This window comes from Benincasa hispida, chromosome 1 (assembly GCF_027475165.1).
Source record: "Benincasa hispida cultivar pf3 chromosome 1, pf3_genome.v1.1, whole genome shotgun sequence".
NCBI classification, from domain to species: Eukaryota; Viridiplantae; Streptophyta; class Magnoliopsida; order Cucurbitales; family Cucurbitaceae; genus Benincasa; species Benincasa hispida.
Window position 1 is genome coordinate 30,622,723 of NC_143478.1, and position 27,831 is coordinate 30,650,553.

Genomic DNA, 27,831 nt, shown 5'->3' on the forward strand with positions numbered 1-27,831 from the left:
ACAAGGCTGGAACTCAACTTTCCTTTGATACATTCAAAGCTACTGTGTTGTTTCTCTCCCTAATGGAAACTGCCTTTCTTTAGACAATTAGTAATAGGTGCTACGATAGAGCTGAAATTCTTGATAAATTTTCAGTAAAATGAAGCCAAACCAAGGAAGGCTTGAATGTCTTTTACTGAGCATGGAGTTGGCCATCGGGTAATAGCTTCAATCTTCTTTGGGTCAACTTTAATTTGATTGTGACCAATTAAGAAGCCAAGAAATGTAATTTCCTTTACTAGAAAAATACTTTTCTTATGATTGATATAGAGCTTGTCGGTTGTTAATGCATGAAAAAGGCTTCAAAGATGCTGTAAATGCTCCTCAATGTTCCTGCTATACACCAAAATATCGTGAAAATACACTACGATAAATTTGTTAAGGAAAGGATGGAGTACTTGATTCATGAGTCTCATGAAAGTGCTTGGAGCATTTGATAGCCCAAAGGGCATGACTAGCCATTCGAACAATCCTTCATTGGTCTTGAAAGTCGTCTTCCATTCATCACCCAGTCGTATTCTTATTTGGTGGTATCCACTCTTCAAATCCACCTTAGAAAAGATCAATGCTCCTCCAAGTTGGTCAAGTAGATCACTTATACGAGGGATTGGAAAACGGTATTTCACGGTAATGCGATTAATGGCTCTACTGTCTACACACATTCTCCAGCTTCCATCTTTCTTTAGAGTTAGTAGGGTCGGGACTGCACACGGGCTTAAACTTGGTTGAATGTGCCCTTTGTTGAGTAGCTCCTCGATGTGTTGGTGAAGGATTTCGTATTCCTTAGGACTCATTCTATAGTGAGGCAGGTTTGGTAGTGTAGCTCTCGGGATTAGGTCAACGTGGTGTTGAATATTTCTCAATGGGTGCAGCCCCTCGGGTTCTCCTTTAAGGAGGGGGAATTCAACGAACAATTCTTGTATCACCGGAAGGTTCCCATTCTCTTGTATTTCCTCGGACTTATCAACAACAACAAGTCCTAATATATCTTCTTTTCTTTCTTTCATCAAAGTTTTGCCACTAATTGTTATAAACAAGTGGTTGCTGTCTTCTTTTTTCATCTTTACGCCTTTATCATTCTTCTTGTTTAGTGGAAGTAAGACTACTTTCTTGCCCATCCAATTAAACTCGTATGTATTCTCTCTCCCCTTATGTAAGGTTCGAGTATCATATTGTCATGGTCTCCCTAACAATATGTGACATACATCCATTTCCAATACATCACATACTATTTGGTCCTTTGTAGCTATTACCAATTGAAAGAGGAATGGTAAAAATTTCACTTACTTGTGCCTCGCCACCTTTCTTTACCCATGCTATCTTGTATAGGTTTGGATGAGTCTCCACTTTGAGATTTAGAGCCACCACTAGCTTTTTGGAGACAAAATTCTTACTACTTCCACTGTCTATGATGACATTGCATACCTTGTTGTTGATTGTATACCTTGTTTTGAAAAGACAATGCCTTTGGGGGTTCAAATCCTCTTTAGGAGTGATTAACATTCTTTGGAGAACACAAGAGAGTCTATCACCATCATCCGGTTCAATGAACTCGGCTTCCTCATCTTCTTCTTCACTGTTTTCAGCCATCATTTCTTCTTCCTCTTCTATGTAAGCTACTTTTTTTCGTTGGGGGCATACATTAGATAGATGACCAACTTGGCCACATCGAAATCATTTGCCCAAAGAAGGCCTATTGTAGGGATTTTGAGCTCTCTTCTTGAATGTGGTCTCGGTCTTCTTCTCTTCACTTCCTTCTTGATTTTCCTTATCTTTGTCTTTGGTCAAGGCTGGTGGATTTGGAGAACTCGGTGCTTTACTTGCAGCATTAACCCTTTTGCTTGTGGAGGCTTCCCAAGCGGACCTTCTTGATGAATTCTTGACTCGGATTTCGTTCATCTCCTCCACAGTTTCAGCAAAAGAGATAGCTTCAGTAAAAAAGTGGAAAGGTTGTAGTTTTTCCTTTTCTTTGATATCCATACGTAGACCTCCAATAAACCTTGCAATCAAATGTTGCTCACCCTCCATAAGGTTTGTTCTTGCCCCTAGTCGATGGAATTCTTCAATGTAATCAGCCATCGATCGTCCTCCTTGTCTACAATTTTGATATTGACTATACAAGGTTTGTTCGTAATTAGGAGGTAGGAAGCATTCCTTCATTAACCCTTTCATCTTCTCCCACGAATGAATTGGTCATCTGCCAATTCTTCTCCGATTGATCTCAAGTTGATCCCACCAAGCCGAGGCGCTAGCTTTTAACTTTAGTGCGACGAGATGCACTTTCTTGTGCTTGGGAGTATTCATGTATGTGAAAAAAATTTCTGTATTCTTGATCCAATCAATAAATGTTTCAATATCTCGCTTCCCATCGTAACTTGGCAAGTCAATTTTCATCTTGAAATCATTGTCCACACATCTCTCGCCCCTTCCTCTTCTTGGCACAAAGAATTCTTCTTCTTGATCATATTCACTAGATGAATCCCAATCTTGGTTTGCTTGATATCTTTCTTGGCCAATTGGTTGTCGTCTTAGATTTTCATGATGTTGTCTGTGAATTCTTGGATGTCTTTCTTGAAATATATCTTGCTGGTTTTGGCCATTTCTTGCCCGTCCCCCATCTCTTCTTCCTCTTCCTCCCCATTCTTGAATAGCTGGTTGAATATTCTCTTGATTTTGAGGTGCAGTTGCAAGTATTTCAACTCTTCTAGCAAGGGTTTCCATGCTTTCTTGAAGGTTTGTTAAGATGCCATGAATTCCCTCCAATGAGTTCTTAACGGACAGCAAGCGTCGGGTTGAGGTTCTTGGAGAGAGGGTGGTAGTATCTTCCACCTCTTGTTCTTGCCGGTGAACATCTCCTTCGATTGGTTGATGAACTCTCCTTCCCGCCATCGGTTCCCAAATCTTGGAGTGCTCTGATACCAATTTTGGTGTAAAACCAAGAGTCTAATATTTTGAATCAATGAATCTCCTCTCTTCTTTATTTATAGAGGAGGATTACAAGTTTGTTCAAAACTAACAAACTAACTATAGCTAATTAAAGAAGTAAATCTTCTAGTTGCATCAAATCCTAACAAACTAACTATAGTTAAAGTCAAAACTCAAATCCTAACAAACTAACTATAGTTAAAGTCAAAACTCAAATCCTAACAAACTATAGTTAAAGTCAAAACTAACCGAGCTAATTAAATAAGTAAATCTTCTAGTTACATCAAAATCCAACGTAGTTTCTCTCACGTTATTTATGTTTGATCTTTTGATGTATTTGGTGCTTCTTACTTATATAGGCTGCAGCATTGACCACACTTCTGGTTATTATTGTCATTAATCTCGGCATTGACCACACTTATGCAGGTTCACCATCGCATCGGTGATGCTGTTCCGTGGGAAAAATGGAAATGATCGTTGCTATTGGTGCAACTATTTGAACTGTGTTCATACTTCAAGATGGAATTGTGATTAGAAGCATCTTTAGAGAGATTTTCATCATTTGGAGCATTCAATTTCTCCTATACATGTGCAGTTCAGTAGAAGATGGTTAACACTCCCAATTTTAAGTTGCTTAGCTGACTAACGATGATGGTGGTGTATTGAAGTATATCTTATTGTTTATGGGTTGTGTTCTCAGCACTTGTCGTAATGGTTTGTTTTGTTGACTAAAAGCAACTGTCAGCCAAATAATGGATCATAACCCTGAACTTTTAATCTCAAAATTTTCCTAGAGGGAGACTATTTAGGCCACCGATTGTATTGAAATATAGTAGGAGATATGGCTTCCAGTGTCTAATTGTTAGTAATGGGAGTCACATTAGTTAGAAAGTAGGGAGTGAATATATGTGAAGAAGGATAGGAGGGAAAGTCAGTTATGCTGTATTGGATTAGGAGTCTTCTCTCGAGAGTGAGAGACGAGAGAGAGTAGTTGATGTTCTTATCTCTTAATCTTGTTTGTTATTGTTACTTGAAGATTGTGGCAGCCTTAGCACTATTTTCGATTCAATAATACTTTTCGTATCAGATTCCTATCATATTGGGAGAATAGGGAGGATGGCTCAGAAGAGGTTTGAGGAACGGATCGAAGCGTTAGATCAAGAAGTTTCTGGAATTAGAGTGAATATTTAGAAATTGCCCGTGATCGAGGAAACTTTGGCATCGTTGGCCAGAAGTGTTGAATGACTTGGTGTACAAGCGGAGAAGCAGCAGAAAATGATGTCGACGTTAGTGGTGGAGATAGCTAAAGGACGTTTTTCAGCATCTGGAGTACTTGAAGAGTCTGGAAGTAAAAACGAAATTGGAGAAGTGACGGGAGAGACTGCTGATTTGCTAGCAGACGTTATGAAATTAGTAGTTGGCGATGTGGTACAGGATCGAAATAAGTTTAAGAAAGTAGAATTGTCGATTTTCAACGGTACGGATCCGGATTCGTGGTTGTTCAGAGCAGATAGTTATTTTCAGATCCATAAACTGACAGAAGTGAAGAAGATGACTGTAGCAGTAATCAGTTTGGACGGAGCGGCGCTCAATTGGTACTGAGTCGAAGAAGAACACGAAACGTTTAAAGACCGAAAAGATTTGACGCGAAGACTGCTAGTACGATTCGGATCGATGAGAGAATGATCAATTTCTGGACGTTTTCTGGCGATTAAACAGGAGATGACGGTAGAAGATTATCGAAACATTCTCGATAAATTAGTTGCTCTACTATCGCTCAAGGTTGAGGTTGAGTGTTGGGAGTATGCTGGGCTAGCGCAAATGATGAAATTGGCCCAAATCGTGGAGAATCGAAGTTGACTTGGTTGGTTGTAGGCCTGAGTACGCAAGTGGGAGGTAAGGCCCAAACTCTTATTAATAGTGTTAAAACTATTGTTCCTTTAGTTGGGACAATTACGTTGCAAGTAGAGTCGGTGATTGGAAATCCACGAGAAGGACCTGCGAAAAGGTTGACGGATGCCCAATTTCAAGCCAGGAAGGAAAAGGGCTTGTGTTTTCAGTGTGACAAGCGTTATACGGGAGGGCACTGATGTAAGGTTCGAGAACAGAGGGAGTTGCGTATTCTTGTAGTTTAAGAGAATGAGGAAGAGATGGAAATAATCGAAGAAGTTGAACAGTTGGAGGGACCGGTGGAATGCAAGCACAGATTAAGGTTGAGCCGAAATTAGTACCAGTGGCGGAATTGTCTGTTAATTAAGTGGTAGGGTTAACGAATCCGGAAACGATGAAATTGAAGGCAAAATCAAGAGTTGAGTCAGTTGTAATTAGTACCAGTGGCGGAATTGTCTGTTGATCTTAGGGCTACTGTCAATTCGATAATACTTTCCTTATCAGATTCCTATCAGATACTTTCGATTCAAGAGCTGGAAAATGATGGATCCTGAGATCAACTTTTGCATAGGTTAAAACTTTATTGTCTAGATTAATGGTTCAGACCGCAGAACAACTTTAGTCATAGGATGCTCAACCGAGACTGTAACGCCTCATGTCCAAGATTTTGATCAGAATTTTAAATTCTGGTTCGCCACACTATTTATTTGTCTTAAAACTCCTTCTAAAAGGAAGACTATTCCCACAAGGCAGGTACTTTCAATATGCTTTGTTCTTACTCACATTCTTCTTAGAAAAATTTTGAGGAGGTCGTCCACATAGAATTGTTTCGAGCTAAGCACGCTTAATTTTAGAGTTCTAAGTTAAGTACACTTAACTTTAAATTGAGTTATCGAAAATGAAGGTGTACCTTGTTTATACAGGTAGCAGCTTTCAGACATTTCTTAACGTACTTTCATATCTTCACGATCCTTCTCATTTGGATGTGATCTTAATTCATTCGTGCACCTCATGGGCCTGGGGCATTATAAATGTGATCAGGTCTTCACTCTTAGAAGTAATTTAAGATGAGTAGATATCGTGGTCGGGTCGCAAGAGATGTAGAGAAATGTTGAGGCCATCAGATGTTGAATTTAAATTCTAAATCCTACATACACTCGTCAAAAGTTGCTTGATTTTCATAATGTAGGGTTCACCAAACCTTGGAATGTCTTATTGCGAAATAGTGATGAGACAGATCTTGCTAATTTCCTGGACCGTCGGAGTGATTTTAGTAATTTCCATAGGAAACTCTTCATAGTTCAACCGCAATTCTACTGGTTAAGCTACCACCAACCTGACTTTGGCAGGGTTTCAAATTTGATATCAATTTCAATAACAGGTTCCAACTCTGTTTTCTTCTCTTACACTCTTTAGATCTCTTACTCCCAAATTCAAATCTTCAGCAGTCCTCGTTCATTTCACTTTCTTTAGCCTTTTATGAATCTTACATTGATTAGGATCGTGTTTCTTTAAACAGTTGGTACAAATACAAAAGAGAGAGATCATAATTATCAACCAGTAGGTTTGCGACTGTTGCGGAAATTGAAATGCACGAGTATCACTTTTTTAACTTCTGATTCTGCATTATGCTAAGCTAGGTTGATGCGTTAACCCCTTAAGTCCAATCAATGGGCTGTCAAGTTTGATTTAACGCCTTCATATAAAGCAACAATAGGAATAATAAACAAAAATATTCTTAGTTCTCATAATACTTTCTTGATGGAGTTGGGCTTAAAGAAGCAATTTCAATAGGACAAAAAAATTATCACTTCTGATAACTCCTTGTTGGATTCGTCTGGACTCTAATACTCTTCTGTCTCCATTTTGAGTCTTTTCTTTTTATGCCTGTTAACATTAACATTGTAAAGCATGGCCATGTGAGCTGCATTAGTAGACGACAAGGAGGACCCAGAAATAAGACTTTTCATGTTGTACTTTCTTTCAACAAGAAAATAAAACTTTTCATCCAAGAAATAAAAATAGACTAATACTTAAAAAATTACAAATTCCAGGAGAGAGATAAAGTAATATTTACACTTCCTCGTGGAAAAAAATTGTGAAAAATATATAGGACTGGCAGTGCCTATTTCATTTAACATCAAGAGGGGAAGAAAATTTCTCCTCATCTTAGAGAACTCTCCTGGTCATTCGCTACTTATTCCATGCCATTATGTAAAAGAATGTTATCTTGTCTATTACCACAAATGGGCTGTACACGTGCAGAAGTTCCTCCTCTGAGTGTAGGTTCTAGTAGGATTGAAAAAGAAAACATAATAGTTAACCTGAGTATAACGCAATTGGTCAAAATGTATTCTTTATTAAAAGCTTGAACTCCCTCTTGTTGGCATTGAACTAAAAGAAGAAAAATAAAAAAGGGTAACAAGGAGGCTGTCATTTCTCTCTCCATTACTGTTCCACCTCTATTCTTTTATGATCCTATGGGAGATGAACTGTAGCAGTAGTGGGGGAACGTATAAGACTTATCACAGTTATGCTATTGTAGTGTATATATATATATATATAATCCAAACAAGGAAAGAAATTGCCTCTTAACAACTGACATGATTGTGCACCTCAGTTTTTGTCTTCCTGTTGCTTTCCATGATGATATTCTGAAGGTGGAAGGGTCAACCAGACAGGAACTGTCGTTAATGCATTTAGATTTTATCTCTCAAATCAATCGACCATTTTGGAGAGTAATTAATTATTTCTTTAATAAAAGTAAGCTGCATTGCATGCTCTCAAAAAATATCCAATTCTCCTGAGGTAAAGATAAGTGACTGAAAAGTTTCATTCTTTTGTTTTGATCCCTTGGGCTCCTCTTGTGATGACTTTGTTAGTATCTTATCTAAAAATAATTATAAGTGAGTGTTTTCAAGATGTACTATTTATTTGGGAGATCAAACCATCAACTTTGAAAGCTTTGTTCAGGTAGGTGGAGCTATTCAAATTACTACGATGAAATTATCCTAAGAACATTATCTTAACAGAAGATTGTATGTTATAAGTATTCTTCTTCTCACTGATGGTCTGTTGTGAGCATCCTAGGCTCCATTTTTGTATTCACATTCCTTCTTTGAACCCACTGCAGCAACTTGCTGTAGTTTGGCCATGTGGGTGTCAAGACACACGAAAGTTGCTTAAAAAGCTTACTTATTAAGAGGGTTTCTTTGTCCGTGAATGGACAGTGATTTACAACTCCAAATTGCCACCATTTCTGTTACTTTTTCAAAACACTTCTCACCTACTTATTGATTTGTCTTATTTTTCCACCAAACATTAGCCTTTTCACCTTGCGAGCTATGGATTTATTTACCCATTTGTCATGGCCCGTGATTTTCTTTTTCGGAATAAACTGTATATTAAGTTTCTGTTTTAATCGGTTGCTAAAGTTTGACATTACCTGTCAACTTTATTATGAACTTTATAATGATGTTGATATAATATTATGTCATGATTGTTATGATATTTTATTTTATATGGTAACTTTTCTGTTAGAAAGTTGTTGGAATAGTAGCCATTACTTAATTATACGAAACTATCTTTGGAGGAAGATTTAATGGATTAGGCTATAATTTGAATGACCAAAATAATGGTTCACACGTCATATTCTCACCATAGACTTTTATGAGGATCATTCTATAGTTCTAGAAAAGACAATATTAATCTTAAAATATCTAGAAACAAATGTGCCAGCCTTTTCTAATTCAATAGAAGATGGTAGAATACGAACCTGAGAGACTAGTTCAACAATGCTTGTGCACAAAGATTGTCGATTGATGTTTTTCACTTGCAACGACGCAGTGTTCGAAAATGTACAGATTGAGGAGATGAACAGATGTTGATTAATGATATTGGAGTACAATTCAAATTTCAAAGGCATTGGGTAGCACTCGAAACATGGAAGTACTGTCTGTTCATGGTCAACAAGTTGTAGACTAGACATCAGAAGTGGTCAAATAATTACAATTTCATTGCTGCTGAATAAAAAAGAAAGCACACGCCCACACACAGCATAAGCAAAAAAGAGAAGTTACAAAAACAAATAAAGATCATCTTGATTTGGTACTTGCAAACTTATCAATGCGATCAGCTACGGAATTGGCATTGTTTGATGAATTGGGTTCATGGGAAATACCATTGTTTGAAAAGCTCCATGCATCCCAAGATACCTGAGCATACCGCTTGTTCGATCCGAATTTCTCTAACTCGAGCCTCTGTTTCGGGGCACTTTGTGACCTGACTTTTGCTTTGGATGACTCTGTGTTGGCCATATAGTTTGGATAAGCTGCATAGCCGCTGAAATATCCCCATGCGTACTCACTTCTTGTCGGCGACAACGTAGCTCTTTTTGCGCCATTTCCACGCCTGGATGAAGCAGAATGCACTTGAGGGCTATTTTCTGCTGTTCTTGGAGCTGTTTCATATTTTCCAACAGGGAATTTTAAGGAGCTCAAGGATGCTTCCCCGGAAGAAAGACTCGAAACTGGATTTGCAGCCTTTGACGAGTGTTTTGATGGGGAGTCAATCGTCGTAAAGCTCTGGTGGTTTTTAAAATCTGGAGCCATTTGAGAGTTCTTAAAGCTGCTGATGTTTCCTTGAGACTTCAAATGAGGTTTCCATGTATCTACTTCAAGGATTTTGTCTGTTTTCTCATCTACATCATGAATATTCTTTAGAGGCAGGTCTCGATTATTCCACAAGTTTTCTTCCATCCAACGGTCTAACCAACTCGACCCAACTGGTGCTCTATCCACAACGGTTACATCCTTCAAGTTAGAATTCGAACCACATCTCTGCAAGAGTTGTTATGAAAAGTTGAAAATGAATGTTACTTATTCGGTAAAATATTTCAAGCATCAGAATCTGGTTACAACATCAGAGTCTGCAATAACTTGAATGAATTTAAACATTATAGAATATAAAACCAAAATATGAATGATTAGTCATATTAGAGCTTAGAAAGACTTAAAAATGTAAAGTCATTCAGCTGCAAATGACTTTAAATTGTATACCTTCAGAAGTGCGGAGTTGTCATATTTATTACTATGATGAGCACATAGTTGATGTTCATTTCGATTGGGGATTGATTGGACCTATCAACAAAAGGAAAATAACGGTAAGCATTTTCAGAACAATAGAGATAAATAAGAGCAAAAAATCAAAGTGCATCGAACAAGTAACTAACAGAGAAAAGGAAACTACTCTATGAAGTCTCATGGAAATCTCATTCTCTAATCTTCGCCATAGGTTAAAGTTATATGCAGAATTACTACAGACAAACAGGCATTACATAAACTCATAAAGTCAGGATGTAAACAGAACTTGCAAAATTTAGTTTACCAGATTCTTAGCTCTTTTCTATCCAAACAGAACAATTAATTCAATATAAGCTTAAGACTTCCAGAAAGCTATAAAGTAAATGTGCTACAATGGCATTCATAGGAAAACAAACTAAAAAAAATGCACTAAAAAAACATAACAATTATGGAAACTTGATATGAATGGGAGGGGAAATTGAACACATACACGGATATTTGAGAGCGAGGATTTGCTGGTAGAATGCAAAGAATCTGATAAGTTTGAACGACCAGCACAAGCTCGAGATTGCAATCTAACCAGTGTCTGCATTCGCCTTAGCATGTCAGCCATTTGCTTTCTCACAATGTGACCTCTCACTAAAGCTTGAAGCTTTACCAATGCCTTTAGTGCCCTAAGTGCCCTCCTTGCCTTCAAAATTTCCCTCCAAAAGTTAGACATAATAATAGCCAAAAACATCTTTCTGCAACTCATATTCATTAAGTCCCTTGAATTTCTATTATTTTGTCACATAAATGTGGAAAGAGCTATGATGGGGGAAGGGGACCAATGCATAAAAGAAATTCAACCAACGCCAAGCTGCAGCTTTAATACAACCATTTGAAATAAACAAAAGCTATGATAAAGTCACTTTCGCGACTTTAAGCAGACCAATTAATTAATTATATATTTCTCCCCAGAATTTCAGAAACAAATCCCAGAAAACTTGTTAACCTCTAAAAAAAACAAACAAGAAGCGTAGCTGGCAATGATCCATTGGATTAACTATTAAGGGGAAAAAGAAAGCAACTTGAAAGGGAAGGACCCAGCAATGTCTTTTGTGATTATGGAAAAGCAATAAGCAATTACATTAAACTTGGAAGATTCTTGATAAAAGGAAGTGGAATCATGTCATCAAAGTATAATCAATCTCCTACATCCACCACCACAAAAACTGGTAGCAAATGGAATTGGTGAAGGAAACAGCAAGATGTCAACACGTGTTTGACCAATACACGTGCAAGCATTTGAACAGTGGATGAAGCTACTACACAATTGGACATGCGTGGACAATAGGGAGTTGGATGTTCTGAGATGGTGAGATCACACATCCACTTGTGTCGGCGCACTAAACCCAACCCAATTTTCTTTCTACCCACTTAATTTTCCGGGGAAATTCTCAGGACCACTTCATGTTTTGTGCTTGGTTTTAGATTGAAATCCAGAGCAAAAGAGAAAGGGGAAGTGAATTATCAGGTAAAGGTACATGGAAACGCAATCCCAAATGCCCATGTGAAGGCTTTTCTTTTCTTTTCCTGTCTGAAAAGAGAAAAGCAGCTTTTTGAAAGAAATGTAGGAGTTGCAGATTAGGTAAGTTTCTTTCCATGGGTCTACAGGGAAAATGGGCAATTCAAAGTTTAGGTTTGAACACAAATGAAATCAAATTCTAGAAAACTACGGCTAATCGCAAACTTTCTAAAACTTTCCAAAAAATCAAGTTTGAAAAATTAGCACCAGACAAACCCCATATCGAAGTAATAAAAAGTGGAAGTCTCCAACAAGGGATGACCCCCCAACATTGCCAAAATCTTCCACTATTGAAGGTCAATGGGAATAATTACAGCCAAATGGAAGGGGAAATTTCTAAAGAAAGAATGTAAGTAAGACAAGAGAGTAGAGGAGCCAACTCACTAAATAACCCCGAAAGGCGGATTGGATTTTAACGGCAGCCGTCTCCTCCATCCAACGGCGGTTAGCATTAGTGTGAGTGGTGCCGCTGCTGGTGAGCCGAACAACCTCCGCAGCGGCATGAGCGGCAGCTAGAGCTGCCTCGGCGACGGCGGCGGTGGCGGCGGCTACGGCAATCGCGTGCTTGTTGGCATCGAGAGGTTCGGTGTAGGAAGAGGAGGGGCCAAATGCATTGGGTTGGGAGGGGGTGGCGTAAGGGCGAGAGTGATGGTTGTGGGCGGACTTGGGGAAGCTCCACCGCTTGTTCTTCTTTTTGCTGGGGTCAGAGGTGGAGTCCGGGGGGTCGGGAGGGGGCTTTTTTGGACGGAAAAGTCGCCGGAGAAAGCCCATAAATAGAAATGGGAAGCTAGGAAAATGAGGAGTAGAAAAGTAAAAGCATGGCTGAGAAAATATGAGAGAGAGGAAAGGAATGAAAGAAGAAGAGAAGAAAGTGAGAGTGAGAGTTTTAATTTGGGGAAGAAGCAGAAGAAGAAGAACTCAGAAGTGAGGTTGGATTTGGGAAATGGGAATTGTGATGTGAGCACCTTCTGCCCAACGCGCTTCTTTGAACTCTCTACGTCACGCGCTTAGCTTCCTTGTTTTTTCTTTCTGTGGCTCAGGATTTGTTATGCTTTTTAAAGTTTTTTATTTCTTTTTTTCTTTTCCTTTTGAAGAAAAACACATTTATATCTCTCCTTTAAAAAAAAAAAATTACAACTTTCTCAAAATAAATAAATAAGCTGTATCGACTTTATATTTTCATTTATAGTTTTTTCTTTTCAAAAAAGTTTAATTATACTTTTTATGGAAGTACTTAAAAGTCTTAAAATTTAAATTCAAATTCTTTAACCTCAAGTGAATCTAATTTGATTAGCGTTAACAACTCTTGAGATTATTTCATTTTATTACTTATATTTTTACTAGACGTAGACATGTGAAAATCGAGATTTTATTATTTTGGTGATGACTCTTAATTTGATAACAATAAATAGGGTATTGTGCTTTTCAAGAATACATATTAATATTGAGACATTAGTTTGTATTCAAGTCCTAGAGATTTGTTTGATATAGATGGATTAGTAGCAAAATAATAACAAATGTTATTGGAAAACGATAACTATTTTATTTTTAACTTTTTACCTTTTAAAATTAAATTTATAAATAATACTTCTACTTATGTTTTTTTTTAACCCATTTTCTAAATCTAAATCTAAGTCAGATTGCTTCTATAAAAAAATAAAAAAATAAAAAAATGAATTGAATTGAATTGATTTTAGACCGATTTAATATAAGAAAATAATTAGTTCTTAAATCACCAATTAACCCAAAAATTTAAGTCGATGGGTAAAAGTAAATTTCATTGGTTTTTCAATTTCAAATTTTTCTAGTTAAAATGCATTCTTGAGTTGGGGAGAAAAAGAGTGTGATTGTTCTACCTGATGTTGAAAGACATTCTTTGCTCACCTTTTTACCTCCAATTTATTCACCAACATCTTACCTAAACCATCTCTCTGTGTCCTTAGATTTGGTTAAATAAGTAGTTTTGCTTGTTGTTCATTCAACTCCTTTGAAGCACTAATTCGAATCTCTAGCTTCTAATTCAATGATACATATTTCAGGTCAATTGAACTATCGTTTTATTGGCTACTTCAAGCATTATTCTTTTTCATGTAGTTGTTGTAAATTGTAATATAATAATAGAAATAGAGACCAGAAAAAGCTTCCTTTTTATTCAATGAAATCTGACTTCTGAGATCATTGACCTCAGATGCAAAACACAGACAAAACAAAACAAAAACCAAATGATAAAACTCCGGCATTATTATTATTATTTATTTCATTTCTTGTAGTGCTCCCCAAATCAGCCTTCTCCTCTAGTTTGAACCTGAAATGAAGCAAAAAGAAAAGAGAAACCCTTCATTCAATACACAGCCAATTCTTAAGAAAAATGGTTAGAAAAACAAAGAAAAGACTGACCACAAGTGAGAGGTGGAAGGTGACAAAGAGAAGGGAGAGTGGAAGCAATTCTCAGGGTGCTGCAAAGGCAATCTTGTTGCACAGCTCCAAGTGCACCACAGCATTCTGGGCTTGGGTTACTAGCACCAGGCAGCACAAATGGTGCACAACCATTTAAGTTGCTGAGCTGAGTTGAGCAGCTTTGAGGCTGTGCTTGTGCCTGACTCAGCACCAAAGCCACCACCAACAGAATCACAAATTGTTGCTGCCCAAGAGACTTGATACCTGCCATAATTGCCTTTTTTTTGCTTTTAATCTCTGTTTTTTTTGCTTCTTAATCTGTTGTTTGATGATTTCTTCAGGCTTTTGGGTGTTATTTATAGGAGTTGAAAGGCTCAATTTTGCATGAATCACCTACATACCGATTTTGAGTTCATAGCTTTTGTGTTGGGTAACCAAAATTAACCTGAGTTGAAATGATCATTCATTCCCATTGATCACAGTTCATCAGAAAACTTGCTTTAATTTGCATGTCATCTTAGATGGTGATATAATCCACTGTTCTTTGAATGATTACAGCAAAAAAAGAAAAAGAAAATTGGGAGATCAAATGTGATTTAATTGGCTGTAAAAGCAATTCAAATTTGGTGAAAACAGCTGGTTTTTGCTAATTCTTGATGGTAAATAAGCATAAAGAGAAAAAAAAAGTACACAAAAAATATAGATATGAGAAGAAAAAAAAGGAAAGTGAGTGAGTGGTTAAGTTGCTTTAGATCCTTGTTGTTGATCAGAAAGTTCAGGAGGTGCTGTCCAATAGTTTTTGACTGCAAAAAGAAGTTTTTCCATATGATAAGGTCCATCTTCATCATGCACAATTTGACTGCTCCAATTCAACTTATCGGTTATCGTCTTGATTTTCGCCAAAACGTCGATGTTCTCTCGGAAGATTACGCTTCCTTCTGGTCTCAAAATTCTGTCCATTTCAAGTAGAATATCTTCCATTTCACATCTGCAATGCAGTTTCAACAAAATACCATTTTGACATCTTTTAGAAACACTTGAAAACCAACAGAGACCACATGTTCTCTAAAGATCTCTAAAGAAGAAAGTTTCATGAAGAAAAAAACTTCACATTTTCATAGACTATGAAAAAGGGTAATACCTATTCTCGTAGAGGCTAAAAACTGAATCAGCATGAATGAAGTCATAAGTTCTTGGATAAGTAGACATTGCCTCACACCTGCAACCCATCCACATGACATAAATTACTCAGATGAACAAAATATAATTAAAGAATTTATTTATGCTTTAGTCACATGTCCATTTCCTTGTGCTCATTAGTCAAAAGGGCATATTGGTATGATCATTTTTTTTCACTCATTTGGTAAAGTTTTTATTTTTTTTTTCTTATATTTTGTATCCTAGACATGAAAAACATGATGGATGTTTGGCCCACCGACTTTATAAGTCACAGTTAAATAACACAACTGTACCAACTTCGATAGTGACACTATTAAATTTGCACATTTATCGAGAAATTTCATCTTCCCTTGTTTCTCTCCCTCCCTCTAATGGTTCCTAAGTCCAGACTAAACTACTTCAAATACAGACTTTCTAACTCAAACATAATAACTTCAGATTTTAGAACTCAATTCAGCATCCCAAATAACCCCTAAATGTTATCACCGTGACCTTAAATTCTTACCAATCTTGATACGTGCCGATCAAACCCCTATCGTATATGACTCCGAGCGTATTGACTTTGACATCCACAGGGACCACATTCATCACCCAAACTGGATCATCAACCAGAGCAGCAGCAAATCCACCCAAGAAAGCATTCATGTCTAAGAAATTACGGTACCGACCGGGCCTATTCAACTGATTGTTGATGGTTCTGTAATATGACCACCTCTTCTTCCATAGTTCAGAATCATGAATGAAAGTTTCTTCTGTCACCCCTTTCACAGTTCCTCTGCTTATCCTTTGTGGGATTGCATTTAGCCTTTCTGGCCATCTTGCCAACTTTCCTCCTGCAATTTCCTTACTGTTTGAAACTTCAGGCAAGTGTGTCAAACAAGCTTGCATATCTGTATACCTGAAAGGACAAAATCAAAATCCAAATAAGGAAAGGAAAAGAAAGAGAAGTGCTTGAATGTCATGAATCTGACATCTCGCACTTCGAACGACCAAGGTAAAGTGAGTGAATAGTTAAGGTATATTCGTATTTATCATATTTTCGTTATATACTATTTTGATAGTATAAATAAGTGGGTTATATAAACTCTCTAATCCTAGAAGTGCCTTTGATCTATAATCTAACAACTCTCTTTCTGTTCGTGGACATAGTTAACACACGGTTAACGAATCACGTAATTCTCTATGTTTATTTATTTATTTTTTTTACTGTTGACGGTTTTTTCTACTTATTTTTATTTATCGATTTCATAAAAAAAGTATGTAAAGTTATGTAGGGCTATGAAGAAGAAAATACCAAGCTTTGTCAGGATCTTGGGCATTACAGAAAGGTGGATTCTTGGTGATCTTGCGATTGAGTTTGCAATTCAAATGATTGATGGGCTTTTGCCAAATGGCAATATCACCATCTTCCACTAGTTTAGTCCAACACAGGCTTTTGGCTACCCTTTCAATGGCAAGCTGTTCAGAATTCAAATCTTCCTTTGTTCTTTCCCAACCTTTCCAGTGTTTCTTCCAGTTGATTGGAGGGCCTGATAAAATCCAGTATCCGCCGGGGCGTAGAACTCGATCGACTTCGATAAGGAAGATCCCATCTGGAAGATCAAAAGTAACAATAAAAAGAAATTAAAACTTGCATAAAGATTAATGTACTGAAGAAAAGAAAAAGGAAAATTAGGTACCATATTGTGGCCAAGGGATGAGGCAGCGAGAGCAATGAGCCATGTCAAAGGCATTTGAAGGATAAGGGAGCCTCTTAGAGGCAAGAATGCCAATGAGTGCAGGAACTCCCCTCTCCAAAGCAAATTGAACTTGGGCTTCATGAGTGTCCCTTGGTGCAAACGACATCGTTACAATGTCCCTTGATAGTAGATAAGCTCCCCAACTTCCCACCTTCATCATCAACAAATTTTTTACAAATTTCTCAACTCCCAAAATATATATTATATTTTGAATTCGTTTAAATGCATATCACACCTCATAAATTATATGTTTTTACGTTTTGTCATGAACTAGCTTTCAAAAACTTGTATTTATTGTTAGACTTTATTGTTTAAATGTCAATTTAATAAAAGATGAAAATCATAATTTAAAATTTAGAAGAACAAACATAAATTTAAGATACAAGAAACTAAAATGAATAGGCTATAAAACAGAGCTAAATTTGCTAAATTTGATTCTAATGAGTTTCTTGACATGCTAATTTTAGTTTTGTAACTGAAAAGCTCAAGAGACTCATATTAATTCAAACGCTCGGGATCAAGGGGCGTAGCAGCCCTTAGTATCAATCAAGTTCATAGTATATCAACATTTTTAATTATTAACAAATATGCTAGACTCAATAGATCAAATTTAAAATTTAAAAACATATTACACATAAAATAAAATTTAAAAAAAATTAGACCTCATTTGGTAACCACTTAGTTTTTGAGTTTTATTTTTAAAAGTTAAGTTATAAATACTACTTCCACCTTTAAATTTATTTCTTCGTTGTCTACTTTTTACCAATAATTTAAAAAATAAAGTCAAAATTTGAAAATTAAAAAATTATTTTTAAAAACATGTTTTTGTTTTTTGAATTTAGCTATTAATTCAACCATTGTAATGTAGAAAGATGTAAATTATGGTAAAAAAATTGAGAGGTAATATGTTTAATTTTCAAAAATAAAAAAAAATATGAAATAGTTATCAAACGAAATCTTAATAATTTATAGGCACTTTCCCATTTAAGTTTATTATACACACAACCTTCCACGTTTTAGACTAAATTAGAGACATTTTAAATTTGAGAATTTAGAAATTAAAAATGTATTTAATTTGTGTGGGAAAAAATCATTGTCATCATTAAATAAGTAAGAATTGAATGTTTAATTATTTTCAATAAATGCCTGACAAATATGATAAAGTAACAATTTTGTAATTAATATTATGACGAGAGAATCATGGGATATTTCCCAAACCAATTTCTGCTCCATGACTGCCACCTGGACAAACCAGTTGGGGTCAACAAAAAAAAAACACAGAAGCGTTAACTTACCTATGACATGGATTTCACTGCCTCCGACACATTTCTAACATTGTTTGTTTCTTTCCCTTGGTATTTCATTATATATATATATATATAATATATATATATATAATTAGCTTATAAAATTACGTGTGCAAAGATGAAGAGTTGTAAACTTTGACCAACTACAATATATTAATTGTTCTAAATATTTTATATATTTTTCGGGGAAAAATTACTTTTTTTCCATAAATTTTGGATATAATTTTTATTTAATTTTTAAATTTTAAAATATTATACATTTAGCCCTTAAGTTTTGAGTTTAGTTTCAATTTAGTTCCTAAAAAGGTATTTGGAGAAATGAATTAGTTATTATAGCTAAGTTATAATAATTTGTGTTTGGGATGTAGATTATTTTAGTTTAAGTTATAATAGTTTGTGTTTGAGGTGTAAACTATTTTAGTTTTAAAATGAAACAGTAAACACTATAATAAATAATAAAAAAAATTATGAAGATAAAATAATGAAAACTGTAGCAAATTAGAGTTTTGAAATAGTATCAATTATAGCAAATTGGGGATTACAAAATAGTATTTCGTATAGCAAGAGGTAGTTATTATTGTCTTATGATAATCCTTACGTAGTAGGCGTTTAGGGCAATGAGTTGGTTATTGTAGTCATAGGTTATTATAATTGGGTTATTAGTTTGTGTTTGAGGTGTAGATTATTATAGTTTGATTTTATAATAATGTGTGTTTGATATATAAACTATTATAGTTTGAGAAGAAAATAGTACACACTATAGCAACAAATAAAAAAATGATTAATGTAAAATATTAAAAACTGTAGCAAATGAGAATTTTAAAATAGTATGTACGGTAGCTAATTGAGAGTTTTGAATTAGTATTTAGTGTAGCAATAAGTGAATATTATAGTCTTATGATAGTCTTTACCCCAAACGCTCCATAAATTTCAAAATGTTACAATTTTATTTTTTATATTTGAGTTTTGCTTCAATTTAGTCCTAATATTTCAAGACTTATATTATTAAACTCGATTATTCATTAAATACTTATTTTTCATCTTTAATATTAATTTATGTTAATAAATTAAAAATCATTAAAAAATTATAATTAATTAAATTTCTTAGTTTTTATCCCTCTTAAAATTAAATTCAAAATTTCACTTCATAATTATTTTGAAATCTTTAATGAAACCATTTCTATTAGTTAATGTAAAAGTAAAATATTACTTTTACATTTTAAAGAAAAATTACCTTTTAAGTATCCATTGAAAAAAAGCGAGTCAATTTTATACACGCACCATAATTTAAAGAAATAATTTCCCAGTTTTACATTTTTGTACTTTTATAGTCATATTGTTATCATACACAATATTATTCTAAAATAATCAAACGATGTCCTGTCCTTTCCACCTAAATCGGGAAGGAATGTTTGTCAACAGAGGATTTTAAACATATGTATATTTAGTATTAATCTTAAGCAAAATGCGGCTTATTATCAATTGCTTCGAAGTTTTAACATATACTTTCATTTCTTCCTTCAAAGTTTGAAATTAAAAAATTGACTGTTTTTTCTACTTAATTAATCTTCTAAAATATATTATAAAAGTATATAAAGTTTGCTAAAAAAATAGCTATATATCTGTTCAAAGAAAATTAGAAAGAAACTCTCATTTATATATTTTAAAAAGAAAAAGCAAAATGTATGGAGCTGATTGAAATTCAGTTTCTTTTTTTCTGTCTTTTATATTACCTTTGATATTTCATCAAGATTTTAAAACCAATTTGAAATAAAAATTTCATTTAAGATGAAGATACAATATTTTAGGTTACTACATAAAGTTTCAAGTCTCAATTTTGGCCAGAAATTATAATAAGGATTTATATTTTAAAAATAATTTTGAAAGATTTCTAAAAGGCCAAAGATAATGTTGCGATTCTTCGTAAAATGGATTCTTGATGTTTTTATAATATAAACTATTAAGTTTACTTTTATACAAATTTTGAGCGATGGTTATCAATTGAAAATTCTTAAATTACAAATATAGATATGAACTTAATTTCAAGTCTGTGAAGTCTAAAAGATAATAGTTCATAAATTTTAAATTTTATATCTAATAGGTAATCAGGTAAAATTAAAAGCTTAAAAATGTATAAAAAAATTGAGATGATAAAAAGTATTTAATTTAGACTCGTTGATAATTATATAATTTTTTAAAATTAAGGTATGATTTTTTTTTTAAAAAAAAGTATTTTAGAAATTTATTAAAAATTCACATGTTCTTTTAATGTGGAAAAAAACAAACATAAATTTGAATAACAGATAAATGTTTCTAAAAAAGCAAAACAGAGAGGAATTGAAAAGGTTGGATTTGGTTACCCCACAGCCAGTATCAATGGCGGTTCTGATGGACCCATCTTTGAGATTAATTAATTTCCCAATATTATCAATATACGCATCAGCTCCGTCGGGGAACATCGTCCCTCCGCCGGGAAATCTAAACGTGTCGCCTTCATATCTGATCCAATTCTGCACAGCCTTCTCCACCGTCAGATCCTTATGCGGCACATTCACATACCACGCCAAATCTCTACTCACCGGCCACGGGAACGGATTCCGGTAGCCAGGCGGCGCCGGAATACGGCACTTCAAAACCTCCTCCTTTTCCGGGCAGTGCCTCTCTCTGTAAATCAACCTGTCTCTGCTAAACTTGAGGGACCTTTTCGTGTCCTCGCACGGCGTGTACTCGCTGTACTCCAACCCACATGCCGGAAAATAGTCGTTGGGTTTTGCGGTGATGGTGATATTTTGGACGGTGGTGCAACGGAGGAAGGCGGCGGAGGGTTGTTGTTGTTGGCGGAGGCCGAGTAAGTAAGAGAAAAAACAGAGGAAGAGGAACAGAGAGATGGTGTAGATTTTTCTCCATGGGGAAATAATGGGTTGTTTTGAAGATTGTCTTGAGGCCATTGTAATTTTGTTAAGGATGGAGAATTTTGGGGTTATGGAGAAGATGGTTTATACAAGGCAAGGGAAAAATTTTGGAATGGTTTGTGAATATTTTGGAATGTATTATTTTGTGTGACGAAAATTTGGAAGGTCAGTGCCAGCCAGTGGGACGGTGAGGTAAAGAATGGTAATTACTATGTCTAACCATTTTTCACTAAATTGCTCAAAACATTCCCCTATTATTCTTTCCAAAGTTTTTCCTACTACTTTATAGCTTTTGTTTACGTTTCAAAATTACAAATATGTTAAAATGTTTGAAAAAAAAATTAAGATTTAAAATAATGTAAAAAAATTTGAGATCCTTATATCATTACGTGATTCATATCCTCATATTTGTTTCAAGTCATATTTTCATCTAAAATTTTAATGGATCAATCGATTAATTTTGAAATATTTATCAAAAGTTTATTTATGTCCATATTAAAATTTTCTTAACGAGTATGAGTATTTTTTCTAAATCACACCATAAAGTTTTAAGTTTTTTTTTTTTTTTTTTTTTTTTTGGTAATTTAACCCTTTTTAGGGACCACCTTTTTTTAATTTATAATTATATATAATAATAATTTGTTGTTGTTGTTCTTATTATATAAAGGTTTTATTCGTCAAAGCTTCCAATTATTTTTTTTAGTTTTATTGTTTAATTATTTTGATACTTTGATAGAGTGAACATTTCAATTATTATGAATATTTAGATAATTTGATTTAATTAAATATTATTTATTTCTGTTAGGAGATTAAGAATTTTCTACATAAAATTGAGATTTTAAAGGGAAAAATTAACCATTTAGGAGGTGTTTTGGACAAGGAGTTGATTATTATAATCCAAGGTTATTATATTTGGGTTATGTGTTTGGGGTGCAGATTATTTTAGATTAAGTTATAATAGTATGTGTTTAAGATGTAAATTATTTTAGTTTGAAAAGAAAATAGTAAACACTATAGCAACAAATTTAAAAAAAATGATGAAGATAAAGTAGTAAAAATGATAACAAATAGTAAATATTGTAGCAAATTAGTGTTGATCGTAGCTAATTGGGGGATTTTGGAATAATAGTTACTATAAGAAAGAGATGGTTAGTATAGTTTTAGGTTAGCCTCTGTCCCAAATGTCTCCTTAGAGTTTAGATTCTAATGGACTATTTAATTAAAAAAATCAGCCTAATTAATTTAGAAAAAACAATCTCTATTGTTGGGTAAGATTTGAGTTCAGTAACATTTTAACTCTTATTATTTGGGTTTGATATAATCTAGTTGAAAGTTTCACAATCAATATTACATTTTTTTTCTCATTTTCTTAGGGTGAATATCCATTTAGGATCTCATAATCTTTTAATCGATAATTCAATTCACTCCAAAATCTTTTTTATTTATGGATATAAGGAGAGAAGTGGTGCAGGATTTTTTTTTTTTTTTTTTCAATTTCAATGAATATAATAAACTAAAGATTTTGACACTACATTTTTCAAAAAATAATAACAATGATAATTTGGCTCCATTGGCGATGCATAGTAAAAAAAAACTTGTTTAATTTTTTTCATATTTAAAATTAAAAACGTCTATATTTATCCCTTCTTTTCTTCTAACTTTTTCATGTCCTTTAAGTAAGGATGACCATTCAAAATCAGTTTTGAATTAAAATCGACGTCAATCATCGACTTTATCGATTTCGATCAGTCCATTTTGGATGATTTTTTGGAGGTTGGTGACATCACCCAATTGTCAATATAATCAATCGGTAGATTTTGGTTATCAATTGTTGGGTTCTTTTGTGCACCTTACTTTTTAAAAAGTCCTTAGTCGATTACTATAAAGAAGGGTCTAATTGGTCTTTCAAATTATTAATTTTTGTCATTCTAATTCTCGAACTTTAAAAATTATTCAATAGATTTTTAAAAATAAAAATGGTGTATTAGGTCCTTGATCTATTAGATATTTGTTAAAAAAACTAACAAATTTCTAGACACAAAATCAAAAGTGTAAAGCCTCATTAATCATAATTTGATTTATCTATTGAGTTGTTTTAATTTTAGAAACCTTGAATATGTTACATACTTATTAGATACCATATTGATATATATATATATATATATATATACAAAATTAAAGGTTCAAGAGTTATTAAACTATTTTTAGAGACCTTCTTAAATACAAGCTTAAAAGTTTATAGATTAAACTTGCAATTTAATCTACACTCAAACATATGGTTGATAAAAATCCTTGAGGAATTAGGTCCCTACGAGTATGATCAGGGCGGGGAATTTTCAATTTTATTGGAAATGGTAATCAAACTTGGGACCAAAAACAAGTCTTTAATGGGAGAGCGGGGATCGAGGAGGGCTTCCCCACCCTACATAGTTCTTTTAACTTGTTTTAATATACACACAGTAACTTCAGTTAAAGTTTTTTTTAACCACATGAGTGTAGCTCAACTGGTACAATGTTTGTATTATCGACCTCAAGGTCTGTTTGTATTATCGACCTCAAGGTCAGATATTCGATTCTCTCAACACACACTTTAATTACAATATCTTTGCAAAAAAATATTTTTTTTAATTTCATTTTATAATATAACTTTAATTTTTGTATTAAATTTACAATAAAAAATGCTAAAATATTTTTCAATTATTTATTTAAATAAATAAAAGAATAATAATATTGAATTGTTATCTAAAATATTTAGAATTCTAATATAAATATCACATTTTAAATAATTTTAAATAAAACATAATTAAAAATAAAAAAAAAAATGAAACATTTTTCTGTAGGACCCAAACTCCGAACGGAAATTTCTCGACTCCCCAAAGGAGGATTGAGGCGGGAACAAAAATGAAAGTCTACATGGAAACAGAGATAGGAAGTGCATCTTCAACCTCCTACCTTGTTGTCATCCCTATTCAAGCATATTGGAACAAGTATATTTATTATTATTATTATTATAAACACACCAACTAATTTATACGCTAAAACAACACATTAAAAAGTAATAATTATTGCCCAGATTTAGTTCCTAATTTGGAAGAGTATAATTTTGTTAATTATTTTCATATATCAAGAAATCTAATTCTAAGCAAAATTAACATTAACAAAAATAAAATAAAATAAAAAAAACTAAAACCTTCATTACCATATTCGGGCTGTATCTTGCTCACCCAAGTAAAATGAAATTTGTGTTTAATTACAAGCAAAATAAATATAATTTTATCTTATATTTGTAAAAAGAATCAAGAAAAGTAATTAAAAAAATAATCAATTAAATAAAATGATAATGTTAATAACACGTAACAACATGTAGGAAATGCTTTAAATTTTGCTAAAACAGGTCACCTATAAGTTATAATTGGCAGGTCTGTCCTCCTTTTTGCCAAATGCCAAAGAGATAATTAATACACCGAATTAATTTTTATTGTTAGGCTAAATTAGTTGTTAATCCAGTCATCAATCTTTTAAATTTTAAACTTTACCATTTATGAATTAAACTTTTACTTCATTATGTAAAAAACCCAGATTTTTTTTTTCAAACAAAATGATTTGCCTTAAAATTTTTATAATTATATGACATATTTAAACATAAATACATGATAGTTGACATTAAACTTGTTGGGCTTTCCAATATCCACTGAGGCCCAAGATGGACAGACCCAAAATTGAAGATCTGTGATGGAAACAAATGGCTGAAGAAGTGGCCCGTTGATGATGATTTTGAAGGAAAATTTTAGAAAAAATCCTTTGAGCGGATGTCAAGATCGTTACAAATTTTATTTTTTATTGAACATAAAGTTTTACAATAAAATAACAAGCATATATACATTTACTTAAAATTACAATATGCTTAAAAACAAGTACAAAGGGTTTCAGAAACCCTTACCTTTGAAGAATTCTTTTTTCAAGGAATTCCTCGTACAAGCCACGAATGAAACTCCTTCCTCGTGGATCTCCTTCTTCATGCACGAACACCACCACTCGAGAACCCTCTATATTCTCTTTGGGATTAAAGAATTCAAGCAGAAGTTGTGGGTTTTGCTTGAATCCTTAGAAGAGGGAAGGATGTGGAGAGGATGAGAAGAATGTTTCTAGAACTTTTCTCTTCGTCTCTCTGTGAAAATTGAGGAAGAAGATGATTCTCGCAACTTCTTTAATCACATGTTAGTTTTCTTGAGAGAATGTGGGGAGGGAGTTATAATTCCTTCCCTTTTTTATTAATTTCAAATAAATAAATAAATATAGATATATATATATTTGAATCATATTCAAAATCTTATCATATATAATGTATCAAATATATCATAATTAATTATACGATATATAATTTATTGCCTCAATTAATTTGAACACTACAAATTAATCCAAAGATTAAATCCTTATTGAGCTACAGTGGGAACTTTATGGACCTGTAGATTGAAGCTCCAATGGTACTCGGATAATTAATTAAACTCTATAATTAAATTACCCAATATCCATTAATTTTCGGTCATTCCATTAAAGACCGACAGTTGCACTCTTCGCACCATAGATAAATTTCTGTGTCCATTGGATATAACCAATCAACAGTGCGATGACCCTTCACAAATTACTCATAAGTACAATTAAGCCAAAATATCGTTTTGCTCCTGTAGTTACATCTAATTCCTTAAGTATCATTGATCCCTCTAATGAACAATAAGTCATAGTTCCACTATGACCAAGTCCTTCTCGGGCCACCGAGTATAACTTAAAGATCCTTGATCACCACCGAGTATAATTTAATCCTCGATCCTCAATCAGAACTAGACACCACCACTCGATTGCCTTGGTATTCTCGGTGTGAAATCCAGGAGTGTGGGCTCTGTATGAATTTAGGTAGAGTGAAGGAGGAACTAGACGATCGAGTGTGCAACAGAAGAAAGAAGTTTATTGTATAGACTTGGTACTCGATCATGTAGTAAGTGAGTAACTATTGTGTAGAAAACTCGATACTCTTATCGTTTACTCTCTCAACAAGTAATTTGATTACTTGAGTGTGAATTGTATGAAATGAAAAATGAAAACTATTTTCAAAGTTATCCCACTGATTGCCATAAACTGTCTAAAACCACTCACTAAGGTGATTATTTGAGAAAATGAATTATTAATTATCTCATAATTAATATATTATAAATAAATATAATAACTAATTTATCATATTATATTTATAATCTATGGTTTTAAATATTACATCATATGCAACATATAAACCATAGTTCTTTTTCTCCTTTATGGAATTTAATATAAATCATATTTATATTAATTCCTCCAATCAAATAATATATCAAATACATCAAATCAATTATATCATATATAATTGAATTAATTGAATTATATCATATATAATCAAATTCCCTTTTGTTAATTTGAACACTTCAAACTAATCTAAAAAATGATTCTCAACTTAAATCCATTGAGCTACTAAAGGGACCATATGGACCTATAGCTTGAAACTTCAACAGTATGTGAATAACTGACTAAAATCTTTAATCACGATATCCACCATCCGTGAACTGTCGAGTACTCCACTAAAGACCGACATCTGCACTCTTCGCACTACAGATATATTTCTGTGTCCATCGGATGTAATCAATCAACAATACGATGACCCTTCACAAATCGCTCGTACGTATAGCTAGACCAATTACCATTTTGCCCCTATAATTACATCTCAATCCTTAAGTACCATTGATTCCTCTAATGAACAATCCATCATAGTCCCACTATGACTAAACCTTTCTTGGGTTAAAAGAAGATGTGACGCCACATTGTTCAAGCCCTAGAACAAGCCCTTAAGGGAGCAATTTATCTATTTACCCCTGCTTTAGAGAATGAGTGAATTTCGTCTTGTGTAGTTGAGTTTCCAGCTCCCCAGTAAGACGAATCCCTAAAGTGGTAGGTTTGAGTCGGCGATATGGCCACTCACAACCATGCAAATCAAAGGACCGCCTTCATAGGCAGGAGTTCACAACTCACTCAAGATTAAGGTCATGTTACCTATGGTCATCCTAGTGAAATGAAAGTATTTGTCATAAACGGCGTTATATAACGAGACTAAACATTTCGTGGTCTGGTCTTATAAAACTCCTTTATATAGAGCATCCCCCATCACATGTCTAATACACGAATGATCAGGACTAGACGATTGGTAGTACTTTACAACATTTGTAACACCTATAAAGCACGTCACACTCGTAGTGTCACCAGGATAAGGTTTCCCTCCTTTATCCATACTATAGACCATTTAGGTTATCACTTGAAGCATAATCCACTTATATGTCTCCACATACATGCTTAAGTTACAACGATAACCAGGGATCTTAGTTTATTGGTTTGTGGTTAATACAACTAAATCATTTGATATTTCATAGACTGTAGTAAATAAAATATCTCATATCATATATCACAAAACTGTTTGTTCATACAGATGTTTACAAACTATAGAACCCTACGAGATTTAGGGCATCAACCCAAACAATCTCCCACTTGTCCTAAAGCTAGTAGGGTGTACAAGATAATCATATTACAAGTACACAAAACAATAAACTAGGGCACAAACGCCTAGTAAAACATCTCCCACTTGCCCTAGTCCAGCCATGGTCGGCCCTATAGACCCATACTCTGCAGGTAACTCTCAAACATTATAGCCGTGAGAGCCTTCCTAAACGGATCAGCAACATTATGCTCCGAAGTTATCTTTGTGACAATCACATTCCCTCG

The 27,831-nt window shown here is 33.9% G+C and overlaps 3 protein-coding genes across 3 annotated transcripts; all 3 read right to left on the reverse strand.

Moving 5' to 3' along the window:
- Positions 1 to 8,718: 8,718 nt before the first annotated feature.
- Positions 8,719 to 12,545, reverse strand: LOC120081618 (protein IQ-DOMAIN 23). Its single transcript, XM_039036649.2, has 4 exons — positions 11,887 to 12,545; positions 10,426 to 10,626; positions 9,912 to 9,992; positions 8,719 to 9,692 (listed from the first exon to the last, which is right to left on the reverse strand). The coding sequence occupies exons 1-4, from the start codon at positions 12,271 to 12,273 to the stop codon at positions 8,949 to 8,951; spliced, it is 1,413 nt and encodes a 470-aa protein (XP_038892577.2). The 5' UTR covers positions 12,274 to 12,545; the 3' UTR covers positions 8,719 to 8,948.
- A 1,081-nt stretch (positions 12,546 to 13,626) lies between these two features.
- On the reverse strand, positions 13,627 to 14,358 carry LOC120081625 (protein MEN-8-like). The gene is made up of 2 exons (XM_039036656.2): positions 13,900 to 14,358; positions 13,627 to 13,807 (listed from the first exon to the last, which is right to left on the reverse strand). The coding sequence occupies exons 1-2, from the start codon at positions 14,168 to 14,170 to the stop codon at positions 13,797 to 13,799; spliced, it is 282 nt and encodes a 93-aa protein (XP_038892584.1). The 5' UTR covers positions 14,171 to 14,358; the 3' UTR covers positions 13,627 to 13,796.
- Positions 14,359 to 14,491: 133 nt separating this feature from the next.
- On the reverse strand, positions 14,492 to 21,243 carry LOC120081610 (putative methyltransferase PMT15). Its single transcript, XM_039036641.2, has 6 exons — positions 20,485 to 21,243; positions 16,758 to 16,968; positions 16,373 to 16,670; positions 15,584 to 15,976; positions 15,041 to 15,118; positions 14,492 to 14,887 (listed from the first exon to the last, which is right to left on the reverse strand). The coding sequence occupies exons 1-6, from the start codon at positions 21,070 to 21,072 to the stop codon at positions 14,638 to 14,640; spliced, it is 1,818 nt and encodes a 605-aa protein (XP_038892569.1). The 5' UTR covers positions 21,073 to 21,243; the 3' UTR covers positions 14,492 to 14,637.
- Between the last annotated feature and the right edge of the window lie 6,588 nt (positions 21,244 to 27,831).